The 26,744-nt window shown below is 44.2% G+C and overlaps 1 protein-coding gene across 1 annotated transcript in view; it reads right to left on the bottom strand.

The window, feature by feature from the left end:
* Positions 1-25,423, bottom strand: part of LOC121542474 (G patch domain-containing protein 3-like) — a 33,996-nt gene extending 8,573 nt beyond the window's left edge. Inside the window, exon 1 of the mRNA XM_041851867.2 lies at positions 24,921-25,423. Coding sequence (XP_041707801.2) covers positions 24,921-25,146 — 226 coding nt within the window. The 5' untranslated portion in view covers positions 25,147-25,423. The remainder of the gene's footprint in view (positions 1-24,920) is intronic.
* Positions 25,424-26,744: the final 1,321 nt, after the last annotated feature.

Here is a 26,744-nt window from a genome sequence, read left to right as displayed (position 1 = left end):
AATGTGGAAAAAGTTGAGGGGTGTGAACACTTTCTGAAGGCACTGTAGCCTAATTTGAATCCTTCAGAAAGTCTTTGGAGTTACTATTGGGTGATTTCCTCACTAAACTAGATTTAAGAAAACATTTATAATAATAATAATAATAATAATAATAAATATATATATAAAAAAAAATATATATATATATATACATATACACATACACACACACACACACACACACACACACACACACACACACACACACACACACACACACACACAGTTGAAGTCAGAAGTTTACATACACAGGTTGGAGTCAATAAAACTCGTTTTTCAACCACTCCACAAATTTCTTGTTAACAAACTATAGTTTTGGCAAGTCAGTTAGTCCATCTACTTTGTGCATGACACAAGTAATCTTTCCAACAATTGTTTACAGACAGATTATTTAACTTATAATTCACTGTATCACAATTCCAGTGGGTCAGAAGTTTACATACACCAAGTTGACTGTGCCTTTAAACAGCTTGGAAAATTCCAGAAAATGATGTCATGGCTTTAGAAGCTTGTGATAGGCTAATTGACATCATTTGAGTCAAATGGAGGAGTACCTGTGGATGTATTTCAAGGCCTACCTTCAAACTCAGTGCCTCTTTGCTTGACATCATGGGAAAATCTAAAGAAATCAGCCAAGACCTCAGAAAATAAATTGTAGACCTCCACAAGTCTGGTTCATCCTTGGGAGCAATTTCCAAATACCTGAAGGTACCACGTTCATCTGTACAAACAATAGTACGCAAGTATAAACACCACGGGACCACGCAGCAGTCATACCGCTCAGGAAGGAGACGCGTTCTGTCTCCTAGTGATTAACGTACTTTGGTGTGAAAAGTGCAAATCAATCCCAGAACAACAGCAAAGGACCTTGTGAAGATGCTGGACGAAAAAGGAACAAAAGTATCTATATCCACAGTAAAACGAGTCCTATATCGACATAACCTGAAAGGCCGCTCAGCAAGGAAGAAGCCACTGCTCCAAAACTGCCATAAAAAAGCCAGACTACGGTTTGCAACTGCACATGGGGACAAAGATCGTACTTTTGGAGAAATGTCCTCTGGTCTGATGAAACAAAAATAGAACTGTTTGGCCATAATGACCATCGTTATGTTTGGAGGAAAAAGGGGGATGCTTGCAAGCTAAATAACACCATCCCAACCGTGAAGCACGGGGGTGGCAGCATCATACTGTGGGGGTGCTTTGCTGCAGGAGGGACTGGTGCACTTCACAAAATAGATGGCATCACGAGGAAGGAAAATTAAGTGGATATATTGAAGCGACATCAAGACATCAGTCAGGAAGTTAAAGCTTGGTCCCAAATGGACAATGACCCCAAGCATACTTCCAAAGTTGTGGCAAAATGGCTTAAGGACAACAAGGTCAAGGTATTGGAGTTGCCATCACAAAGCCCTGACCTCAATCCTATAGAAAAGTTGTGGGCAGAACTGAAAAAGCGTGTGCAAGCAAGGAGGCCTACAAAACTGACTCAGTTACACCAGCTCTGTCAGGAGGAATGGGCCAAAATTCACCCAACTTATTGTGGGAAGCTTGTGGAAGGCTACCCGAAACGTTTGACCCAAGTTAAACAATTTAAAGGCAATGCTACCAAATACTAATTGAGTGTATGTAAACTTCTAACCTACTGGGAATGTGATGAAAGAAATAAAAGCTGAAATAAATCGTTCTCTCTACTATTATTCTGACATTTCACATTCTTAAAATAAAATGGTGATCCTAACTGACCTAAGACAAGGAATTTTTACTAGGATTAAATGTCAGGAATTGTGAAAAACTGAGTTTAAATGTATCCGAATTCAACTGTATGTATGTATGTATGTATGTATGTATGTATGTATGTATGTATGTATGTAATATATATATATATATGTGTGTGTTAAACAAATCAAAATATATTTTATTAGTGAGATTCTTCAAAGTAGCCACCCTTTGCCTTGATGACAGCTTTGAACTCTTGGCATTCTCTCAACCAGCTTCACATGGAATGCTTTTCCAACAATCTTGAAGGAGTTCCCACAACAATCTTGAAGGAGTTCCCACATATGCTGAGCACTTGTTGGCTGCTTTTCCTTCACTCTGTGGTCCAACTCATCCCAAACCATCTCAATTGGGTTGAGATCGGGTGATTGTGGAGGCCAGGTCATCTGATGCAGCACTCCATCACTCTCCTTGGTCAAATAGCCCTTACACAGCCTGGAGGTGTGTTTTGGGTCATCGTCCTGTTGAAAAACAAATGATAGTCCCACTAAGCGCAAACAAGATGGGATGGCGTATCGCTGCAGAATGCTGTGGTAGCCATGCTGCTTAAGTGTGCCTAGAATTCTAAAAAATCACAGACAGTGTCACCAGCAAAGCACCCTCACACCATCACACCTCCTCCTCCATGCTTCACAGTGGGAACCACACATGCGGAGATCATCCGTTCACCTACTCTGCGTCTCACAAAGACACGGCGGTTGGAACCAAAAATCTCAAATTTGGACTCATCAGACCAAAAGACAGATTCCCATCGGTCTAATGTCCATTGCGCGTGTTTCTTTGCCCAAGCAAGTCTCTTCTTATTGGTGTCCTTTAGTAGTGGTTTCTTTGCAGCAATTGAACCATGAAGGCCTGATTCATGCAGTCTCCTTTGAACAAATCAAATTTTATTTGCCACATGCGCCGAATACAACAGGTGTAGACATTACTGTGAAATGCTTACTTCCAGCCCTTAACCAACAATGCATTTATTTCAACAGTTGATGTTGAGATGTGTCTGTTACTTGAACTTGAACTCTGTGAAGCATTTATTTGGGCTGTAATTTCTGAGGCTGGTAACTCTAATGAACTTATCCTCTGCAGCAGAGGTAACTCTGGGTCTTCCTTTCCTGTGGCGGTCCTCATGAGAGCCAGTTTCATCATAGCGCTTGATGGTTTTTGCAACTGCACTTGAAGAAACTTTCAAAGTTCTTGACATTGTCCAGATTGACTGACCTTCATGTCTTAAAGTAATGATGGACTTTCGTTTCTCTTTGCTTATTTGAGCTGTTCTTGCCATAATATGGACTTGGTATTTTACCAAATAGGGCAATCTTCTGTATACCACCCCTACCTTGCCACAACACAACTGATTGGCTCAAATGCATTAAGAAGGAAAGAAATTCCAGAAATGTACTTGTAACAAGGCACACCTGCTAATTGAAATGCATTCCAGGTGACTACCTCATGAAGCTGGTTGAGAGAATGCCAAGAGTGTGCAAAGCTGTCATCAAGGAAAAGGGTGGCTATTTGAAGAATCTCAAAAATAAAATATATTTTGATTTGTTTAACACTTTTTTGGTTACTACATGATTCCATGTGTTATTTCATAGTTTTGATGTCTTCACTATTATCCTACAATGTAGAAAATAGTAAAAATAAAGAAAAACCCTTGAATGAGTAGGTGTGTCCAAACTTTTGACTGTTACTGTATATTTGACATTTGTATTATAAAGCATAATTGAGAAATAATTAATTGAATTTGGAACATTGTGACATTACCCAATCCTCCTTCAAGACTCAATGTTTCATCTGTAGGTACTACAAAGCAACAAAAAAAGGTGTAATATGAAGCTTTACCGTTTGCTCTGTAATATAAGTAGTATTTTGATTTCAATAAAAATGTTCATACATTAATTTATGACTATTGGAAAAATGTATTGGGCCACTTAATTTGTACAATATATTATTGAATATAATATACTCTACAGGAATATCAAAGTTCCAGAGTGTGATCTCTGCTAGCTTTAAAGTTATGGCCCATTTGAAACAGAGAAATTGGCATAGTAGGCTATATAACCAATCACAGCCCTCCTCTTACTTGTATCGTTGCACAACCTGCAAATCACCAGCAGAGGGGGACCATTTTGAATAGGTTTTCACATTCACTCTGCTGGTAATGCTTACAAATTGGATCATAACTCTAAAAGTAGCTGCGATACCACTCTGGAACTTCGATATGCCCATATAATATATTATTTTAAACAATATATTGAAAGATTAGCCTAATCAAAGTGTATATTTTAAATATTAATGTTTATATTTTACAATATGTGACTGACCGCCTTGATTTGGTCTTATGTAGCAAAATTTGAAATTGTGTTTTTTACATTGGCTAAATCATACACTGCATTTAAGGGAACAATGGGAAAGTAATTCTGCTTTGAAAGTTGATTAACTTGTAATCTCACTTTTGAGAAAATGGCCTTTGAATGTTTTGATACCTACTGAAGAGCTCTTCTTTGTCCACACCCATTCAGCACCGTTCACACACACTCTTAAGCTTTAGCCCCACCAATCTCTTTTCGCTCTCGGAGCATTCCGAGCGCACACTTGACGCTCTGGCCGATGAGTAGGGTTGATCCGAGCGTTCTGACCTCACAACGGCAGTGAAGCACCCAAGCTAACTGGCTAACATTGGCTAGATTGCTAGCTACTTCCAGACACAAAATTGGGATTATGGTTAATTGTTTCCCTCCGGATAACATGAAAACAGCGAGTGGGGTGTTCCCTCACCCCACTCGCCCCAGCTCTGCTAGGGCGAGTAAAATGGTCAGTGGGGTGTTCCCCCATATGAGACCATTTTACTCGCCCTAGAAGAGCTGGTTAGGCTGTTTTCATGTTATCCAGAGCGTTGGTGACTAACTGTGCTGCTGGCAACAATTTAATTACGTTTTTTTGCCGACGTTTACTGACACAGGCCATATTTGTGCATTCGTAAATTAATCAGTTATTCTGCGCTCTGGCATACTCAGACTGAATTTACGAATGCACCAGAAATGGTTACTTGCATAGTGGAGTCTTTTGTTAAGACATGTAGCTAGCTAGCTAGCTAGCTAGGTAAATAATTAACCATAATCCCAACTCATGACGTTACTACCCTGCATTAATCTGCAGGTAGCTAACCAACCAGGTTCAATGTTAGCTACAGTGGGGAAAAAAAGTATTTAGTCAGCCACCAATTGTGCAAGTTCTCCCACTTAAAAAGATGAGAGAGGCCTGTAATTTTCAGCATAAGTACACGTCAACTATGACAGACAAATTGAGGAAAAAACATCCAGAAAATCACATTGTAGGATTTTTAATGAATTTATTTGCAAATTATGGTGGAAAATAAGTATTTGGTCACCTACAAACAAGCAAGATTTCTGGCTCTCACAGACCTGTAACTTCTTCTTTAAGAGGCTCCTCTGTCATCCACTCGTTACCTGTATTAATGGCACCTGTTTGGACTTGTTATCAGTATAAAAGACACCTGTCCACAACCTCAAACAGTCACACTCCAAACTCCAGTATGGCCAAGACCAAAGAGCTGTCAAAGGACACCAGAAACAAAATTGTAGACCTGCACCAGGCTGGGAAGACTGAATCTGCAATAGGTAAGCAGCTTGGTTTGAAGAAATCAACTGTGGGAGCAATTATTAGGAATTGGAAGACATACAAGACTACTGATAATTTCCCTCGATCTGGGGCTCTACGCAAGATCTCACCCCGTGGGGTCAAAATGATCACAAGAACGGTGAGCAAAAATCCCAGAACCACACGGGGGGACCTAGTGAATGACCTGCAGAGAGCTGGGACCAAAGTAACAAAGCCTACCATCAGTAACACACTACACCGCCAGGGACTCAAATCCTGCAGTGCCAGACGTGTCCCCCTGCTTAAGCCAGTACATGTCCAGGCCCGTCTGAAGTTTGCTAGAGTGCATTTCGATGATCCAGAAGAGGATTGGGAGAATGTCATATGGTCAGATGAAACCAAAATATAACTTTTTGGTAAAAACTAAACTCGTCGTGTTTGGAGGACAAAGAATGCTGAGTTGCATCCAAAGAACACCATACCTACTGTGAAGCATGGGGGTGGAAACATCATGCTTTGGGGCTGTTTTTCTGCAAAGGGACCAGGACGACTGATCTGTGTAAAGGAAAGAATGAATGGGGCCATGTATCGTGAGATTTTGAGTGAAAACCTCCTTCCATCAGCAAGGGCATTGAAGATGAAACGTGGCTGGGTCTTTCAGCATGACAATGATCCCAAACACACCGCCCGGGCAACGAAGGAGTGGCTTCGTAAGAAGCATTTCAATGTCCTGGAGTGGCCTAGCCAGTCTCCAGATCTCAACCCCATAGAAAATCTTTGGAGGGAGTTGAAAGTCCGTGTTGCCCAGCGACAGCGCCAAAACATCACTGCTCTAGAGGAGATTTGCATGGAGGAATGGGCCAAAATACCAGCAACAGTGTGTGAAAACGTACAGAAAACGTTTGACCTGTGTCATTGCCAACAAAGGGTATATAACAAAGTATTGAGAAACTTTTGTTATTGACCAAATACTTATTTTCCACCATAATTTGCAAATAAATTCATTAAAAATCCTACAATGTGATTTTCTGGATTCTCATTTTGTCTGTCATAGTTGACGTGTACCTATGATGAAAATTACAGGCCTCATCTTTTTAAGTGGAAGAACTTGCACAATTGGTGGCTGACTAAATACTTTTTTTCCCCACTGTATATACACACACACATATATATATATTTTTAATTGAAAATACTACTCATATTACAGAGCAAGCGGTAAAGCGTCATCTGACCAATTTCTGCTTTTTAGCACCTGAAACATTAGTCTTAAAAGGAGGCCTGGGTAAGGCCAAAATATCAAATGTTCAAACTTCAATTAATGATTTCTCAATTATGCTTTAAAGAGTTACGCACCGATTCCACATGTTTTTCTGTTGCTCATAAAAAAAAATAGATTTAAGTCTTGGGGGTGTGGTTCGATGTGGCAGTTACTGATGAGACACCATAGGAACAACGTCAGTAGGCCTATCACTTCCTCAAAATAGTCAGAATGAATCGAAGATAACACAAGAAATCTGTAATTAATTGACGTTTTTGCCAAGGAGGTTTTAGTCACACAATTTTACATCTAGCTAAGGTGTTTGGTGCAGAATTTCTCAAGTAAAAAAATTTGCGATATTTTGTCTTATGTAAACAAAGTCAGATGCACTGCAGTGAGGTCTCTCTCATGCCTCGATCACACCAACAGCATCATTGCGTTTTGGTACACCAGAAGTACATGTACATTCATTTCCAATGGAATGCTGCATTTGCCTTGCAGCATTGTGTTGCAGAGGCAGTTGCAGTGCATATGTTGGATTTATCGAACATATGCATAAAAATGGTATGCGTAGATGGCTTGACAGAAGCAGAATGTGAATGTTGAACTGTTGTTGCACACATCCAGATGATGCTGTGTACCATGTTGTGCAATGACGCTGTCGGTCTGATTGAGGCGTCACTGTCTGTGTGTTCTGCGGTATGATTGAATAGAGTGAACTTAATGACCAAAATTTACCTACTTGCACTTTTTAGTCAATTTTGCCATTGGAATAAATGTTTGACTAATGTCAATGTCTCATATGAAGTTTTCAACTAGATAAGTTGGTTCTACAGTTCTGCATTAAGATACAAATCTCAAATGTATGTCAAATTCAAGTTCCGATTTCTATCAGACTTCTATCACCTGAAGCATATGTAAAACTATGTAAACAGGTGCACTAGCTCAGCAAGTACGCATGCGTCGCGTGCATGCGTCAGGTGATAGACATCTGAACACACTACCAGTGCTTTGAAAAGTTTGTTTAATTATACTTTCCTGTGTATATTCATTTCTAAAAATATTGGCCCGAATAAAGACTTTTTCCACATTTTGTTACGTTACAGCCTTATTCTAAAATGGATTAAATTGCCCCCCCCCCCCTATCTACACACAATACCCCATAATGACAAAGCAAAAACAAGTTTATGTTTTTTGCAAATGTATTACAAATAAAAAACTGAAATATCACATTAACATAAGTATTCAGACCCTTTACTCAGTACTTTGTAGAAGCACTTTTGGCATTGATTACAGTCTCTAGTCTTCTTGGGTATGACGCTACAAGCTTGGCACTTCAGTATTTGGGGAGTTTCTCCCAATCTTCTATGCGCATCCTCTCAAGCTCTGTCAGGTTGGATGGGAAGCGTCGCTGCACAGCTATTTTCAAGTCTCTCCAGAGATGTTCGATCGGGTTCAAGTCTGGGCTCTGGTTGGGCCACTCAAGGACATTCAGAGACTTGTACCGAAGTCACGCCTGCGTTGTCTTGGCTGTGTGCTTATGGTCGTTGTCCTGTTGGAAGGTGAACCTTCGCCCCAGTCTGAGGTCCTGAGCGCTCTGGAGCAGGTTTTCATCAAGGATCTCTCTGTACTTTGCTCTGTTCATCTTTCCCTCGATCCTGATTAGTTTCCCAGTCCCTGCCGCTGAAAAACATCCCCACAGCATGATGCTGCCCCCACCACGCTTCACTGTAGGGATGGTGCCAGGTTTCCTCCAGACGAGACCCTTGGCATTCAGGCCAAAGAGTTCAATCTTGGTTTCAACAAACCAGAGAATCTTGTTTCTCATGGTCTGAGAGTCCTTTAGGTGCCTTTTGGCAAACTCCAAGCGGGCTGTCATGTGCCTTTTACTGAGGAGTGGCTTCCATCTGGCCACTCTACCATAAAGGCCTGATTGGTAGAGTGCTGCAGAGATGGTTGTCCTTCTGGAAGGTTCTCCCATCTCCACAGAGGAACTCTGGAGCTCTGTCAGAGTGACCATCGGGTTCTTGGTCATCTCCTTGACCAAGGCCATTCTCCCCCGATTGCTCAGTTTGGCCGGGCAGTCAGCTCTAGGAAGAGTCTTGGTGGTTCCAAACTTCTTCCATTTAAGAATGATGGAGGCCTCTGTGTTCTTGGGGGACCTTCCAAGAACCCTACCCCAGATCTGTGCCGACACAATCCTGTCTCTGAGCTCTACGGACAATTCCTTCGACCTCATGGCTTGGTTTTTGGTCTGACATGCACAGTCAACTGTGGGACCTTATATAGACAGGTGTGTGCCTTTCCAAATCATGTCCAATCAATTGAATTTACCACAGGTGGACTCCAATCTAGTTGTAGAAACATCTGAAGGATGATCAATGGAAACAGTAGGCAGCTGAGCTTAATTTCGAGACTCATAGCAAAGGGTCTGCAGCTGGAGCTGGGAGGAGGTCGTCGGGTAAGCTCGTCGGGTAAGCTTGGCTTTATACATAGCATGGGCTTTGTCGAGTCAGGCTTAAACTATGTATTTAGATTGTAGTTAGGTATTGTAGGTAGGTATCGTGGGTTGTTGTAGGTAGTTGTTGTATGTAATTATTGTAGGTTAGTATTGTATTCGGCGGTGCCGGGTGTAGCACAAAGCTAGCTAGCTAGCTAACTCACCACCTGGACTAGCTGGCGAGTAGCTATTAGCAACGGTATAGTTGTTTCACGCCTGAGTGCCTGTAATTACGCCAGCTGGCTGCCTACAATGGTTACATACAATAACTGCCTACCATTCAGCTGTTTTCTAACCTCATTGTCTGAACCGTTAACGTTAGGTAGCAAGTGGCTACTGTGCTTGAAAATTAGCAAGCTTGTTGCAACCTGGATAGCTACTTGTAAACAATAGCTGGAACGATCGAGCGAGTCAATTCAGTGGCTAGCTTTGCACTTGGCTAGCTAACAGTAGCTGCTAGGGGTAAGTCATAACCTACACTTGTGTTTTGTTTTTTACATATTGATAGCCCGAGGCGCTCAAGGAATTCGGGACATGGGTGACTAGTTAACGTTAGTTTGGCTCTCTCTGTGTGTTCGTGCCGTGAAAGGAGGGGTTCTTCTTTGTCTGAAAGCAATGGCTAGCTAGTTTGCTAACTATTCTAGCTAACTAACTGGCTGAATAAGTTGACGACGGACTCGCTCAAGCTGTCGGGACTAACCCACAACGTTAGACACGGACACGAACCCACAACGTTAGACACGGACACGAACGATCTGCTTGTGTGTTGATACACTGGTGGTTGTTGTGGCTGAGTATTGGCGCTAAACCCTGCTGCTGGAGACCGGCATGCTAGCTGGCTGTGGCGTCTTATGACGAGGTGCCCGGACGTTTTTCACGGAATAATACTGCACCTAGTTAGCTAGCTGAATAAACTAGGTTAGTCTATTCCTAGAAAACATTGAACCGCTGTAGTTTACAACAATTATAGTTTCTGAGGTGGAAGTTGGGAGAGTTATATTTGGGAGTTGTGGTGAGGGAGGCCCCGCTCTCTCCTTTCCCAGATATTTAGTTCATTTTATTCCGATCTCCTCTGCATTATTGTAGCCATCTGCTGCAGCCTGTCAACTATGCCTCTGCCTATCCCTGTTCTCTCCTCTCCGCACAGGCTACACAAACGCCTCACACCGCGTGGCTGCTGCCTCTCTAAACTGGTGGTCCCTGCACGCACGACCCACGTGGAGTTCCAGGTCTCAGGCAGCCTCTGGAACTGCCGTTCTGCTGCCAACAAGGCAGACTTCATCCCAGCCTATGCTACCCTCCAGTCCCTCGACTTCTTGGCGCTGACGGAAACATGGTTTACCACTGAAAACACTGCTACTCCTACTGCTCTCTCCTCGTCTGACCATGTGTTCTCGCATACCCCAAGAGCATCTGGTCAGCGGGGTGGTGGCACAGGAATCCTCATCTCTCCCAAGTGGACATTCTCAATTTTTCCCCTGACCCATCTGTCTATCTCCTCATTTGAATTCCATGCTGTCACAGTCACTAGCCCATTCAAGCTTAACATCCTTGTCATTTATCGCCCTCCAGGTTCCCTTGGAGAGTTCATCAATGAGCTTGACGCCTTGATAAGTTCCTTTCCTGAGGATGGATCACCCCTCACAGTTCTGGGGGATTTCAACCTCCCTACGTCTACATTTGACTCATTTCTCTCTGCCTCCTTCTTTCCACTCCTCTCCTCTTTTGACCTCACCCTCTCACCGTCCCCCCCCCTACTCACAAGGCAGGCAATACGCTTGACCTCATCTTTACTAGATGCTGTTCTTCTACTAAGCTCACTGCAACTCCCCTCCAAGTCTCCGACCACTACTTTGTATCCTTTTCTCTCTCCCTCTCCTCCAACACTACTCACTCTGCCCCTACACAGATGGTAATGCGCCGTCGCAACCTTCGCTCTCTCTCTCCCGCTACTCTCTCCTCTTCCATCCTATCATCTCTTCCCTCTGCTCAATCCTTCGCCCTCCAATCTCCTGATTCTGCCTCCTCAATCCTCCTCTCCTCCCTTTCTGCATCCTTTGACTCTCTATGTCCCCTATCTTCCCGGCCGGCTCGGTCCTCCCCTCCAGCTCCGTGGCTTGATGAGTCATTGCGAGCTCACAGAACAGAGCTCCGGGCAGCTGAGTGGAAATGGAAGAAAACTAGACTCCCTGCAGACCTGGCATCTTTTCACTCCCTCCTCTCTACATTTTCTTCATCTGTTTCTGCTGCTAAGGCCACTTTCTACCACTCTAAATTCCAAGCATCCGCCTCTAACCCTAGGAAGCTCTTTGCCACATTCTCCTCCCTGCTGAATCCCCCCCCCCCCTCCTCCTCCCTCTCTGTGGATGACTTCGTCAACCATTTTGAAAAGAAGGTTGACGACATCCGATCCTCGTTTGTTAAGTCAAATGACACTGCTGGTCCTGCTCACACTGCCCTACCCTATGCTTTGACTTCTTTCTCCCCTCTCTCTCCAGATATAATCTTGCGACTTGTGACGGCAGCCCGCCCAACAACCTGCCCGCTTGACCCTATCCCCTCCTCTCTTCTCCAGACCATCTCCGGTGACCTTCTCCCTTACCTCACCTCGCTGATCAACTCATCCTTGACCGCTGGCTATGTCCCTTCCGTCTTCAAGAGAGCGAGAGTTGCACCCCCTTCTCAAAAAAACCAACACTCGATCCCTCCGATGTCAACAACTACAGACCAGTATCCCTTCTTTCTTTTCTCTCCAAAACTATTGAGCGTGCCGTCTTTAGCCAACTCTCTTGCTATCTCTCTCAGAATGACCTTCTTGATCCAAACCAGTCAGGTTTCAAGACTGGTCATTCAACTGAGACTGCTCTTCTCTGTGTCACGGAGGCTCTCCGCACTGCTAAAGCTAACTCTCTCTCCTCTGCTCTTGTCCTTCTAGACCTGTCTGCTGCCTTTGATACTGTGAACCATCAGATCCTCCTCTCCACCCTCTCCCGAGCTGGGCATCTCCGGCGCGGCTCACTCTTGGATTGCGTCCTACCTGACCGGTCGCTCTCTACCAAGTGGCGTGGCGAGAAGCTGTCTCCGCACCACGTGCTCTCACCACTGGTGTCCCCCAGGGCTCAGTTCTAGGCCCTCTCCTATTCTCGCTATACACCAAGTCACTTGGCTCCGTCATATCCTCACATGGCCTCTCCTATCATTGCTACGCTGACGACACACAACTAATCTTCTCCTTTCCCCCTTCTGATAACCAGGTGGCGAATCGCATCTCTGCATGTCTGGCAGACATATCAGTATGGATGACGGATCACCACTTCAAGCTGAACCTCGGCAAGACGGAGCTGCTCTTCCTCCCGGGGAAGGACTGCCCGTTCAATGATCTCGCCATCACGGTTGACAACTCCGTTGTGTCCTCCTCCCAGAGTGCGAAGAGCCTTGGCGTGACCCTGGACAACACCCTGTCGTTCTCCGCTAACATCAAGGCGGTGACCCGATCCTGTAGGTTCATGCTCTACAACATTCGGAGAGTACGACCCTGCCTTACACAGGAAGCGGCACAGGTCCTAATCCAGGCACTTGTCATCTCCCGTCTGGATTACTGCAACTCGCTGTTGGCTGGGCTCCCTGCCTGTGCCATTAAACCCCTACAACTCATCCAGAATGCCGCAGCCCGTCTGGTGTTCAACCTTCCCAAGTTCTCTCACGTCACCCCGCTCCTCCGCACACTCCACTGGCTTCCAGTTGAAGCTCGCATCTGCTACAAGACCATGGTGCTTGCCTACGGAGCTGTGAGGGGAACGGCACCTCTGTACCTTCAGGCTCTGATCAGTCCCTACACCCAAACGAGGGCACTGCGTTCATCCACCTCTGGCCTGCTGGCTCCCCTACCTCTGCGGAAGCATAGTTCCCGCTCAGCCCAGTCAAAATTGTTCGCTGCTCTGGCACCCCAATGGTGGAACAAGCTCCCTCACGACGCCAGGACAGCGGAGTCACTCACCACCTTCCGGAGACATTTGAAACCCCACCTCTTTAAGGAATACCTGGGATAGGATAAAGTAATCCTTCTACCACCCCCCCCCCCCCAAAAAAAAAAAAAAAAACATTGTAAAGTGGTTATCCCACTGGCTATAAGGTGAATGCACCTATTTGTAAGTCGCTCTGGATAAGAGCGTCTGCTAAATGACGTAAATGTAATGTAAATGTCTGAATTTTTATGTAAATAATGTATCTTTTTTTAAATATACATTTTCAAAAGTTTCTACAAATCTGTTTTTGCTTTGTCATTATGGGGTATTGTGTGTAGATTGATGAGGATTTTTATTTATTTAATCCATTTTAGAATAAGGCTGTAACGTAACAAAATGTGGAAAAATTCAAAGGGTCTGAATACTTTACGAATGCACGGTACAGTATGTTGTAAGAATTTCAATATCAAGAGGACATGTCATTTCTTCCCCCCGGATGCCAAAAAGTTACTTGCAGATGAGACATTTTGATCAGAAAAGTATCAGAAAAAGCAGATTGAGGTTTCCAAAACCCTTACCAAATAACACATTTTAGAGATGAGCTCTATAAAATAAATAAAATAAAAAATAATAACCACTGTTCCATGTGCTCCACACATGAGCATGCGGCAACAGATAGCCTAGTAGCCTACAGCAGGGTTCCCAAACTGGCACCCCGCGGGGTGATGTTTTTTGGTCCCCCAAAACTTAACATAAAAGACAAAAAACATCTGCAAATCCACTCCAAGTGATTTGAATTTTGGAAATCTGTATTCCCATACATAATTATAACAGATAGCCTATATATATATATATAGCCTATGTATGTGATCATATACAAATGTAAGTAAGGTTTGAAATGATATTTTTTTTTTCAAATATTATATACAGTATGTTTGGGCTTCTTGCAGTCAATTTGCAGTCTACAAATTATATGTCATTATGACCCTTAGTGTGTCCACCCACTCTGTGAAAACGCGCTTTGGTGATGACATTTCACTTCCTTATGTTATAAAATACATTTTACCAAGTCAGATATGATTCTTCATGTTCTGAATCGTTCAGTGGGGTCTCCAAGATGGCGTAGCAGTGCGGTCGTGGTTTTTTTCTGTGTCCTAGTGTAAATAGCCAGTTTCTGGTTTTTTTGGTCTATTTTGTATATATTTCTCAATTTTACTTTTCATTCTTTAACTAAATATACTTTCCTGCAACCCGCCTCACCCAACGTGGAAAGGATTCTATTATTTCTTTATAACTTTCATCAAGATCCTTAAACTGAAACTAGTCTAGCTGCAACTGAATGGCTACTTGCTATTAGCCACCGTTAGCGTCTTCACCATTGTCCGTGGCCTACACTATCCACCAGCCAGCTCTAGCTCTAGCCTGGACAATTCGTCGGCCAGTCTGCACAGCGTGCTATCGACCCAGAGCATATCAGACTTTCTGCTGGAATCACTGGACCCTAGCGCCGGATCATCGCAACCAGCTAGCTGCAACCTGTTGTTGGCTAATTACCATTGCCCCATAGCAAGCACAAGTTAGCCTTGAGCTAGCCTCAGGCCCATCTCCCGGCTATCTACCTCTCTGTCAACCGGACGGGACCTCCTAGTGTCGACACTGAGCCCCGCCGATCCAACACGACTGGTTTGCAGACGAAATCGTCTGATGTGGTTTCAACAGGCTTCCCGTTGCGACGACCACGAAGATCCATCTGCTAGCCCAGGCCCGCTAGCACACGCAAACTACAACTGTGCTTCCTGCTAGCTGTGCTGAAGCACCAATTTGAACTGCTCTCGGACTCACATATTGCTGTTCACTGGACCTTATGATCACTCAGCTGCACAGCTGATGCCTGCTGGACTGTTCCTTTACACGGTACCCTGTCCTGTTTATTCTGTTTAGCCTCAGCCCAAACTTTATCGCTATTACCAGTTGTTGTCTTAGCTCTCTCTAATAACACCTGTGATTGCTTTATGCCTCTCTCCCATGTCAATATGCCTTGCCTATTGCTGTTTGGGTTAGTTCTTATTATACAATTTCACTGTAGAACCCCAAGTCCCTCTCAAACTGCCTAAAATAGTTCCTTTGTTCCACCCCCCATACACGCCGAGACCGGCTCAATCGGTGCCTCCAGTGATGCTATCTCTTTCATTGTTACCCAACGCTTAGGTTTACCTCAACTGTACTCATATCCTTTTCTGTACATAATGCCCTGAATCTTTTCTACAACGCCCGGAAATCTGCCCCCTTTATTCTCTGTACCCAACGCACTAGAAGACCAGTTCTTAAAGCCTTTAGTCATATCCGTATTCTTCTACTCCTCTGTTCCTCTGGTGATTTAGAGGCTAACCCAGGCCCTGCAGCCCCCAGTATCACTCCTACTCCCCAGGAGCTATCATTTGTTGACTTCTGTAACCGTAAAAGCCTTGGTTTTCTGCACGTAAATATCAGAAGCCTCCGTCCAAAGTTTGAGTTATTCACTGCGTTAGCACACTCCGCCAACCCTGGTGTTCTAGCAGTGTCTGAATCCTGGCTTAGGAAGGCCACCAAAAATTCTGAACTTTCCATCCCCAACTATAACATTTTCCGTCTAGATAGAACTGCCAAAGGGGGTGGAGTTGCAATCTACTGTAGAGATAGCCTGCAGAGCTATATCATACTATCCAGGTCTGTGCCCAAACAGATTGAGCGTCTACATCTAAAAATCCACCTTTCCAGAAATAAGTCTCTCACTGTTGCCGCTTGCTACAGACCCCCCTCAGCCCCCAGCTGTGCCCTGGACACCATATGTGAATTGATTGCCCCCCATTTATCCTCAGAGTTCGTACTGCTTGGTGACCTAAATTGGGATATGCTTAACACACCGGCCATCCTACAATCTAAACTAGATGCCCTCAATCTCACACAAATGATCAACGAACCTACCAGGTACAACCCTAAATCCGTAAACATGGGTACACTCATAGATATCATCCTGACTAACTTACCCTCTAAATACACCTCCGCTGTCTTCAACCAGGATCTCAGCGATCACTGCCTTATTGACTGCGTCCGTAACGGGTCCGCGGTCAAACGACCACCCCTCATCACTGTCAAACGCTCCCTAAAACATTTCAGCGAGCAGGCCTTCCTAATTGACCTGGCCCAGGTATCCTGGATGGATATAGATCTCATTCTGTCAGTAGAGGATGCCTGGTTGTTCTTTAAAAGTAATTTCCTCTCAATCTTAAATAAACATGCCCCATTCAAAAAATACAGAACTAAGAACAGATATAGCCCCTGGTTCTCCTCAGACTTGACTGCCCTTGACCAGCACAAAAACATCCTGTGGCGTACTGCATTAGCATCAAATAGCCCCCACGATATGTAACTTTTCAGGGAAGTTAGGAACCAATATACACAAGCAGTTAGGAAAGCAAAGGCTAACTTTTTCAAACAGAAATTTGCATCCTGTAGCACCAACTCCAAAAAGTTTTGGGACACTGTAAAGTCCATGGAGAATAAGAGCACTTCCTCCCAGCTGCCCACTGCACTGAGGCTAGGAAACACTATCACCACCGATAAATCTACAATAATCGAGAATTTCAACAAGCATTTTGCTACGGCTGGCCATGCTTTCCACCTGGCTACCACTACCCCGGCCACCAGCTCTGCACCCTCCGCTGCAACTTGCCCATGCCGCCCCCGCTTCTCCTTCACACAAATCCAGACAGCTGATGTTCTGAAAGAGCTGCAAAATCTGGACCCCTACAAATCATCTGAGCTAGACAATCTGGACACTTTCTTTCTAAAACTAGCCGCCGAAATTGTCGCAACCCCTATTACTAGCCTGTTCAACCTCTCTTTCGTAACGTCTGAGATCCCCAGAGATTGGAAAGCTGCCGCGGTCATCCCCCTCTTCAAAGGGGGTGACACTCTAGATCCAAACTGTTACAGACCTACAGTGGGGAGAACAAGTATTTGATACACTGCCGATTTTGCAGGTTTTCCTACTTACAAAGCATGTAGAGGTCTGTAATTTTTTATCATAGGTACACTTCAACTGTGAGAGACGGAATCTAAAACAAAAATCCAGAAAATCACATTATGATTTTTAAGTAATTAATTTTTATTTTATTGCATGACATAAGTATTTGATACGTCAGAAAAGCAGAACTTAATATTTGGTACAGAAACCTTTGTTTGCAATTACAGAGATCATACGTTTCCTGTAGGTCTTGACCAGGTTTGCACACACTGCAGCAGGGATTTTGGCCCACTCCTCCATACAGACCTTCTCCAGATCCTTCAGGTTTCGGGGCTGTCGCTGGGCAATACGGACTATCAGCTCCCTCCAAAGATTTTCTATTGGGTTCAGGTCTGGAGACTGGCTAGGCCACTCCAGGACCTTGAGATGCATCTTACGGAGCCACTCCTTAGTTGCCCTGGCTGTGTGTTTCAGGTCGTTGTCATGCTGGAAGACCCAGCCACGACCCATCTTCACTGCTCTTACTGAGGGAAGGAGGTTGTTGGCCAAGATCTCGCGATACATGGCCCCATCCATCCTCCCCTCAATACGGTGCAGTCGTCCTGTCCCCTTTGCAGAAAAGCATCCCCAAAGAATGATGTTTCCGCCTCCATGCTTCACGGTTGGGATGGTGTTCTTGGGGTTGTACTCATCCTTCTTCTTCCTCCAAACACGGCGAGTGGAGTTTAGACCAAAAAGCTATATTTTTGTCTCATCAGACCACATGACCTTCTCCCATTCCTCCTCTGGATCATCCAGATGGTCATTGGCAAACTTCAGACGGGCCTGGACATGCGCTGGCTTGAGCAGGGGGACCTTGCGTGCGCTGCAGGATTTTAATCCATGACGGCGTAGTGTGTTACTAATGGTTTTCTTTGAGACTGTGGTCCCAGCTCTCTTCAGGTCATTGACCAGGTCCTGCCGTGTAGTTCTGGGCTGATCCTTCACCTTCCTCATGATCATTGATGCCCCACGAGGTGAGATCTTGCATGGAGCCCCAGACCGAGGTTGATTGACCATCATCTTGAACTTCCTCTATTTTCTAATAATTGGGCCAACAGATGTTGTCTTCTCACCAAGCTGCTTGCCTATTGTCCTGTAGCCCACCCCAGCCTTGTGCAGGTCTACAATTTTATCCCTGATGTCCTTACACATCTCTCTGGTCTTGGCCATTGTGGAGAGGTTGGAGTCTGTTTGATTGAGTGTTTGGACAGGTATCTTTTATACAGGTAACGAGTTCAAACAGGTGCAGTTAATACAGGTAATGAGTGGAGAACAGGAGGGCTTCTTAAAGAAAAACTAACAGGTCTGTGAGAGCCGGAATTCTTACTGGTTGGTAGGTGATCGAATACTTATGTCATGCAATAAAATGCAAATGAATTACTTAAAAATCATACAATGTGATTTTCTGGATTTTTGTTTTAGATTCCGTCTCTCACAGTTGAAGTGTACCTATGATAAATATTACAGACCTCTACATGCTTTGTAAGTAGGAGAACCTGCAAAATCGGCAGTGTATCAAATACTTGTTCTCCCCACTGTATATCCATCCTGCCCTGCCTCTCGAAAGTTTTTGAAAGCCAAGTTAACAAACAGATCACAGACCATTTCGAATCCCACCGTACCTTCTCCGCTATGCAATCCGGTTTCCGAGCAGGTCATGGGCGCACTTCAGCCACGCTCAAGGTCCTAAACGATATTATAACCGCGATCGATAATAGACAGTACTGTGCAGCCGTCTTCATCGACCTGGCCAAGGCTTTCGACTCTGTCAACCACCTGGTTTCTCAAATGACTGCCTCGCCTGGTTCACCAACTACTTCTCAGATAGAGTTCAATGTGTCAAATCGGAGGGCCTGTTGTCTGGACCTATGGCAGTCTCTATGGGGGTGCCACAGGGTTCAATTCTTGGGCCGACTCTTTTCTCTGTGTATATCAACGATGTCGCTCTTGCTGCTGGTGACTCTCAGATCCACCTCTACGCAGACAACACCATTTTGTATACATCTGGCCCTTCACTGTGTTAACAAACCTCCAAACGAGCTTCAATGCCATACAACACTCCTTCAGTAGCCTCCAACTGCTCTTAAACACTAGTAAAACTAAATGCATGCTCTTCAATCGAACGCTGCTGGCACCCGCCCACCCGACTAGAATCACCACTCTCGACGGGTCTGACCTAGAGTATGTGGACAACTACAAATACCTAGGTGTCTGGTTAGACTGTAAACTCAACTTCCAGACTCACATAAAGAATCTCCAATCCAAAGTTAAATCTAGAATCGGCTTCCTATTTCGCAACAAAGCCTCCTTCACTCATGCTGCCAAACATGCCCTCGTAAAACTGACTATCCTACCGATCCTTGACTTCGGCGATGTCATTTACAAAATAGCCTCCAACACTCTACTCAGCAAATTGGATGTAGTCTATCACAGTGCCATCCGTTTTGTCTCCAAAGCCCCATATATTACCCACCACTGTGACCTGTACGCTCTTGTTGGCTGGTCCTCACTACATATTTGTCGCCAAACCCACTGGCTCCAGGCCATCTATAAATCACTGCTAGGCAAATCCCCGCCTTATCTTAGCTCATTGGTCACCATAGCAACACCCACCCGTAGTATGCGCTCCAGCAGGTATATCTCACTGGTCATCCCCAAAGCCAACACCTCCTTTGGCCGCCATTCCTTCCAGTTCTCTGCTGCCAATGACTGGAACAAATTGCAAAAATCTCTGAAGCTGGAGACACTTATCTCCCTCACTAACTTTAAGCATCAGTTGTCAGAGCACCTTACCGATCACTGCACCTGTACACAGCCCATCTGAAAATAGCCCGCCCAACTACCTCATCCCTATATTGTTATTTATTTTGCTCATTTGCACCCCAGTATCTCTATTTGCACATCATCTCTTGCACATCTATCATTTCAGTGTTAATACTAATTGTAATTATTTTGCACTATAGCCTATTTATTGCCTTACCTCCATAACTTGCTACATTTGCACACACTGTATATATATTTTCTGTTGTATTTTTGACTCTATGTTTTGTTTTACCCCATATGTAACTCTGTGTTGTTGTTTTTATCGCACTGCTTTGATTTCTCTTGGCCAGGTCGCAGTTGTAAATGAGAACTTGTTCTCAACTGGCTTACCTGGTTAAATAAAGGTTAAATAAAAAATAAAATAAATAAAAATATCAAAAAAGTCGGATTTTGTAACCTAATACATCCGATAATAAGCACCAAGCTCTGTTGACAGAGCGGTGCAGCTTTATTGTAAAAACTTTAGTGGATTTTCATTTTGTAGTCCTCGTCTTCCAAGTTGTTTCCGCCAGTCGCAAATAGCAAAATTAGCATGACATAAGCTGAATTAAATGTAAAAGGCTTTGAAAAAAAGTTTGGGGTACGCTCAGTGCTCCGTTGGCATTTCACAGAGATACGCTTGTTTTTGTGAGAAGTCTTCGAAAAAGAACAGAAACGTCGCATTAATATGAACAGCGTATACTACAATATGAAAATACTACATGTCATGTCTCACCATTGAACTTTCTCAAATCCTGAGGACATTAGAGGTAAAATAGATAACGATTTTAAGCCTGTCAGGTAGCCTTAATGGTGCTTTCAAGACAACTGGGAAATCTGAAAAAAAGAGGTCAAATCATGACATCTGAGATCTTCAGGTCGGAGCTTTAGAAAAGAGGCTTGAGTACCCGACTTCGGCTGCAGTCCAAACACGTTACATTTGACCCCCTCAGCCCTCACGCTAGCCACTTTCCATCGGGAGAATCCCTGTCGAAACCAGATGCAGTTTGATTGCCATCTTAAGTCGAGGTCCAATTTACAAACGTTGCCCCCTCGTCCCTCGATTTAGCTCGAGGGAGCGAGTGAAGAACATTTTGACCACTTGTGGGGTTGATATGACCCACAATTCAATGCAAACTGTAGTGACGTGTCAAACTCCGATGGCCGCGAAGTGTCAAATTTAATCAACATGGCTGCATTTTCGGCATGTGAGACAAAATTATGAAACTAGCTTGCTAAAGAAATATATATATATATGGGAATGACGCTCAAATTGGCTTAGTCTCGTAGTGAGGAGCCTATAAAACGTAGCTAGCTTCATACATTTGTGGGAATTTTGAAATGTATTGGAATAAATGACCAAACTATAAAACTATCTAGCCAGCTATTGGTAACTGTCGCTAGCTACCTGACAGGAGTGGTCTATAGCTACGTTAGATTGCTAGGTACATTAATAGCTTTAGTTTGGTTGTTTTTAAGCTCAACTTCAAGATTTACACCAAGGACGTTGCCTCTCCGATCATCACTCTCCCTCGCTTGGGCAAGGGACATTTAAGGTATACTCGGATGTGACGATGTAAAAGGTTGAGATGTAATTGTCCATCAGTAAAGCAGAAGCAAAGGGGTTAATAAGAACAGTGGTTAAAAACAAAATGTCAAGAGTTGTGGAACAGGGAGAGAGAGGGAAGACACCTGTATAAGATCCAGGAAAAGGTGGGGGCAGGGAGGTCTTCAGGCCGAGAGAACAGGAAGGAAAGTGTAGTCACAAGGCTGAGACTAGGACACACAAGGCTCAATAGTACATTGATATTGGTGGGGAAACATCTGACTGGGAGGTGTGATCATTGTCTGGAGGAGATGGAGACAGTGGAACATGTTCTATTTCAGTGCCAGAAATATTTGAGGGAAAGGGTTCGATTGTTATTACATTTGAGGAGTAATGGGGTTGAAGAGCCGGGATTAAGTGAACTGCTTGGAAAATCTTCAGGGAGACGAGAATATTGGGTAGGATTTAGACCTTCAATGTCTCTGGTCCACACTCCAGTCCAGTTGGTGGCGGTAATGCACCTTAAAGTTGGTTGCCAACCGCCATATTAAATCCACAGAAGAAGACTATGTAAAATGTCATTCAAGGGCTGAGGGTTTAGGGCGGAGGGCTGTCTAGGTGATGGTTTGGAGATGGTTTGAATCGAGGAATCCGGAAGAAAGAGAGCGCGCTTGTTTGAAATGGAAAAGCGTCGCGGTAGCCATTGATAAAGAACAACATCAAGACGAAACAGCTGATTGATGCACTGTTGAGCGCTACATCCCGAGGGGTTCTTGCTGATTGTAGGGAGATTGTGAAAGCCGGTTAAATGGCGTCCCTAGACAAGGCAAGAACAAGTGGGGAGAACAAGTATTTGATACACTGCCGATTTTGCAGGTTTTCCTACTTACAAAGCATGTAGAGGTCTGTAATTTTTATCATAGGTACACTTAGGTATAGGTACAGATTCTGCCCGTAAACCGAAGAATCTATCACGACGGGATGGAATGCGTATGGTAATGAGCAGTAGTAGTTCCGGTGTTAGGGTTTTCATCACTGATTATTTGGATGTACCAAGATTGGGCGAAGAAGGTGTTTAAACTTCGGGTAACACTTTATTTTAAACCATTTATAAGGCATTTACAAACGGTTTGTTCACCATTTATTAATCATTACTTCCATATTTGTAAATGTTAGTAAGCTAGTTCTTCACAAATGTGTGTATATACAGTGGGGAGAACAAGTATTTGATACACTGCCGATTTTGCAGGTTTTCCTACTTACAAAGCATGTAGAGGTCTGTAATTTTTATCATAGGTACACTTCAACTGTGAGAGACGGAATCTAAAACAAAAATCCAGAAAATCACATTGTATGATTTTTAAGTAATTAATTTGCTGATCCATTTGTGGTTTCAGGGTGGGTGAAAACAGAGTTGGGTGCTGTGGAATTGGTGAGGGTAACCAGAAGTGGTCTAGTGATAATTGTTTGTTTCTCTGCTGGTCAGAGGGACGAGGCGCTCCATGTTAAACGAATGGGGGCAAGAGATTGTTTTGCTCTCAAGAAAAGGGCGCCATTGAAAGGAGTGATTACTGGGGTAAATGTGAAAGCTGACCAACTGAAGGGGAAGATTCCCGGTGTTTGTGATGCTCGTCGTTTGGTGCGACGCAGACAGGGTGGCGTGAGTGGAGAAACAGAAGAGTCATTGTCTGTTCTTTTGAGTTTTGATGTTGAGTCTTTGCCCGACAAAATGATGTTAGGATATATAAGTTATCCGGTACGAGCTTTAGTGCCGAATACATTACGTTGTTACAGGTGTCAAGCTTATGGGCATGTGCCAGCAGTGTGTAGGAGGGAGGTTCCTAGGTGTGAGAAGTGTGCAGAAGGGCATGAGACAAAGGAATGTGTAGCATTGGGGAAAGTAGTGGTATGTGTTAATTGTAGGGGTGCCCATGGGGCTGGGGATCCGAAATGTCTGGTGTGAGAGAGGCAGATTGAGGTTTCCAGGGTTAGAGTAGTGCAGACGTTGTAATTTGCTGAGGCAGTGAAGAAAGTAGAGGAAGATGGGTCAAGGGGGAGGGATCATGAGAGGAATGGTGTGAGTAGTAGATCTGTACCAGCACAGAGGGATAAACCAACAAGTGATATGTTTCAGTAAGATTGGATTTTTGGCATTTATAGCAATGGTTATCAAATGTACTGCAGGGATGGAACGTAAGATGCAGAAAATCAAGGTTGTGGTGGCAGCTGCAGAGGTATTTGGGTGTGCGAGACTTGACATCAGAAGAGTTACAGGGTGTGTTAAGTGGTGGTGTCCCATCCTTTCAGGCTGTTGGCCTGAAGTAGGAATAAATAGATTTAAATAGTGGAGTATGTGAGTGTAGTGTTAGATGGTAGGGTATTTGTTGTATTTTTTTAAAGCAAAGTATAAGGGAGTTATACTCCAGTCTAGTAGGTTGCGGTAATGCAACATTTATTGGATACCAACCGCCTTTAAACCTCTTCAAGGCTGCCTACTTTTGTGTTTACATTTACATTACATTTTAGTCATTTAGCAGACGCTCTTATCCAGAGCGACTTACAGTTAGTGAGTGCATACATTATTTTATTTTTTTCATACTGGCCCCCCCGTGGGAATTGAACCCACAACCCTGGCGTTGCAAACGCCATGCTCTACCAACTGAGCTACATCCCTGCCGGCCATTCCCTCCCCTAACCTGGACGACGCAGGGCCAATTATGCGCCGCCCCATGGGTCTCCCGGTCGCGGCCGGCTACGACAGAGCCTGGATTCGAACCAGGATCTCTAGTGGCACAGCTAGCACTGCGATGCAGTGCCTTAGACCACTGCGCCATTCGGGAGGCTGTTTGGACTGCAGTTTGAATTCCGAGTTTGATGACAGTTCAAAACTATTTTTCCCAGTCGGAGTTAGTATTTTTCCAAGTTCCCAGTTGTTTTGAACGCCTTATAATTCTCGCACAGCATCCAGCCTAGCTGACGCGATTTAGTCGCCCTAATTTTGACCATCCTACAAGGGTAAAAACGCCAATCAATTAACGGATTATGATAGAGAGGTGAGGTTTGGACCATTGTTTTTCTTAGAGTAGACCTATTATATACACAATTAACATTATTTTACCCATTGGTGAAAAGATGCCACTAACATGGGTGGAAAATGGCGTTTCATAAAGAAAGTGCGCATATTTTAAGTTTAGTTAAGGAGGAAATCGACGACTTTGCAGCCTGAATGGAAAATGTTTTATGTAACAACCGGTCCACGGGGATTCTAGTGTATTGCGGGCTGCATGATTTGACTGTTAGAATGTGGCTGAAAGGGGGTCCTTGAGGCCCAACTTTTCTAGTGTTAATGACTCCAAAGACATACTAACCTGTGGGATGTGATACTTTTACTTTTCTTATCACACAACGCCTCGCAAGCCAGTTGCCCTTCGAGTCGATCCATTGATTCCCAGCGTACATTTTGACCAATCTGTCCGCCTCATTTGAAGGTACCGAGACCACGCAACAACATGTTTTTATACTCTTCGGCGAAGAACCACTCTCCTCTGTCACCGCAGAGTTTGAAGTGACCGCCTCGACGTCTGTGGATGGCATTTCTGTTGTCGGTGTCTCTCTTCTTTAATGGTCTGAAATGTTGTCTTGGGTGCCCTGGGACTCCTTCAAATGGTGTGGAAACACAAGAAACCATTGCTTTCTATGAATTGGCTAAAAAAGTTTCTTAGGTTAGCAGATCGAAAGGCAGTAGGTATATTGCTAACAGCAAAGTACATAGCCGAGCTGGATTCCGCCATGTTTATTTTTTGGTTGTTGACTCGAACGTCATTACGGAAGTGATCTAGAAGCCAGTCTTCTTCTTCGATGAGGGTTAACGGCGGTTGGCATCCAATAAATATTCTTCTTCTTCTTCTTCTTCTTCTTCTTCTTCTTCTTCTCATCTTCTTCAGTGGGGTTTATCGGCGGTTGGCATCCAACGTTATGGTGCATTACCGCCACCTACCGTAATGGAGTGTGGGCCAGAGACAGGGATAAACTAAATCCTACCTGCTAACCCAGTTTCTCTTAAAAAAGACAACAAAATATGTGATACTATATCTAATGACGTTCTACTCAATATACTCTTTAAACTAATTTCCTGTATCCCCTTCTCCCTCATACTTAATCTCATCCTCTCTCTTTCCCTCTGATACTGCCCACACTGTAGCAATACATGCTCCACAGTCCTATCACGCTTAGTGTCTTATTCAACTGGCTGTGTCCCACCCTTAATCTTGTAAATATAGCCTCCTCTCTTATGTCCCTTCCTGCCGTCCTCCCCTCCCGTTTCCTCTGTACTTGAAATAAATGCCTTCCCTTAATATTTACATTCCACTGCTCCTGCCATCTCTGCACCATCACTGTATATATCAGTATTTTTGCCTCTGCCTTGCTCATTGAAACTTCAACATCAACATCCCCACTACTAAGTGCTTGTTTAGCCTGTTCATCTACTGCCTCGTTCCCCTCCACCCCCACATGGCTGGAACCCAAGTAAATCTTATCTGAATACCCATCTGTTTAATCCTGCAACTGGTTTGTAGCACCTCATAAAGCAGGTCTTGTCTGCTACGTGAGCTAAAGGACTGGAGACTCATTAACACTGCACATGAGTCAGAGCAAATAACTACTCTGTCTGGCTTAGCTTCCTCCACCCACTGCAAGGCCAACAGTATGGCCATCAGCTCCGCCGTATATACAGCCAGATGATCTGTAATACGTTTCCTGACTTCCACTCCACATTCCTGCATTACAAATGCTGACCCAGTACGTCCTGTCCTTGGATCTTTTGAACCATCTGTGTAAATGGCCACAAAATCCTGATACACAGTTTCCAGACGTCTCTTAAATAAATCAGTTGGATCAACACCCTCCCTATCTTTCTGTAGTCTCTCCAACACTTCTAGATCAACTACTGGAGGCGGGAGTAGCCATGGTGGATTTACAGGAATAAATACCTTTGGACTAAACTCCCTTCCATACAGCCCCATCTCCTTCGCCTGGGTATTACCCATCCACCCAAAGCTCGTGTTCTGTCTTCGCTCATGTTTCCAGCATGCCTGTAAAATCCCTTACCCAGGATGAGACACCCCATGTCCCTGTAGGTTGACCCAATAATTCATTGCCAGCTGCTGTCTCCTAATCTGCAATGGCATATC

The sequence above is a fragment of the Coregonus clupeaformis genome, chromosome 28 (genome assembly GCF_020615455.1).
Source record: "Coregonus clupeaformis isolate EN_2021a chromosome 28, ASM2061545v1, whole genome shotgun sequence".
Taxonomy (NCBI): Eukaryota; Metazoa; Chordata; class Actinopteri; order Salmoniformes; family Salmonidae; genus Coregonus; species Coregonus clupeaformis.
This window is presented reverse-complemented; position numbering and strand designations above follow the sequence as displayed.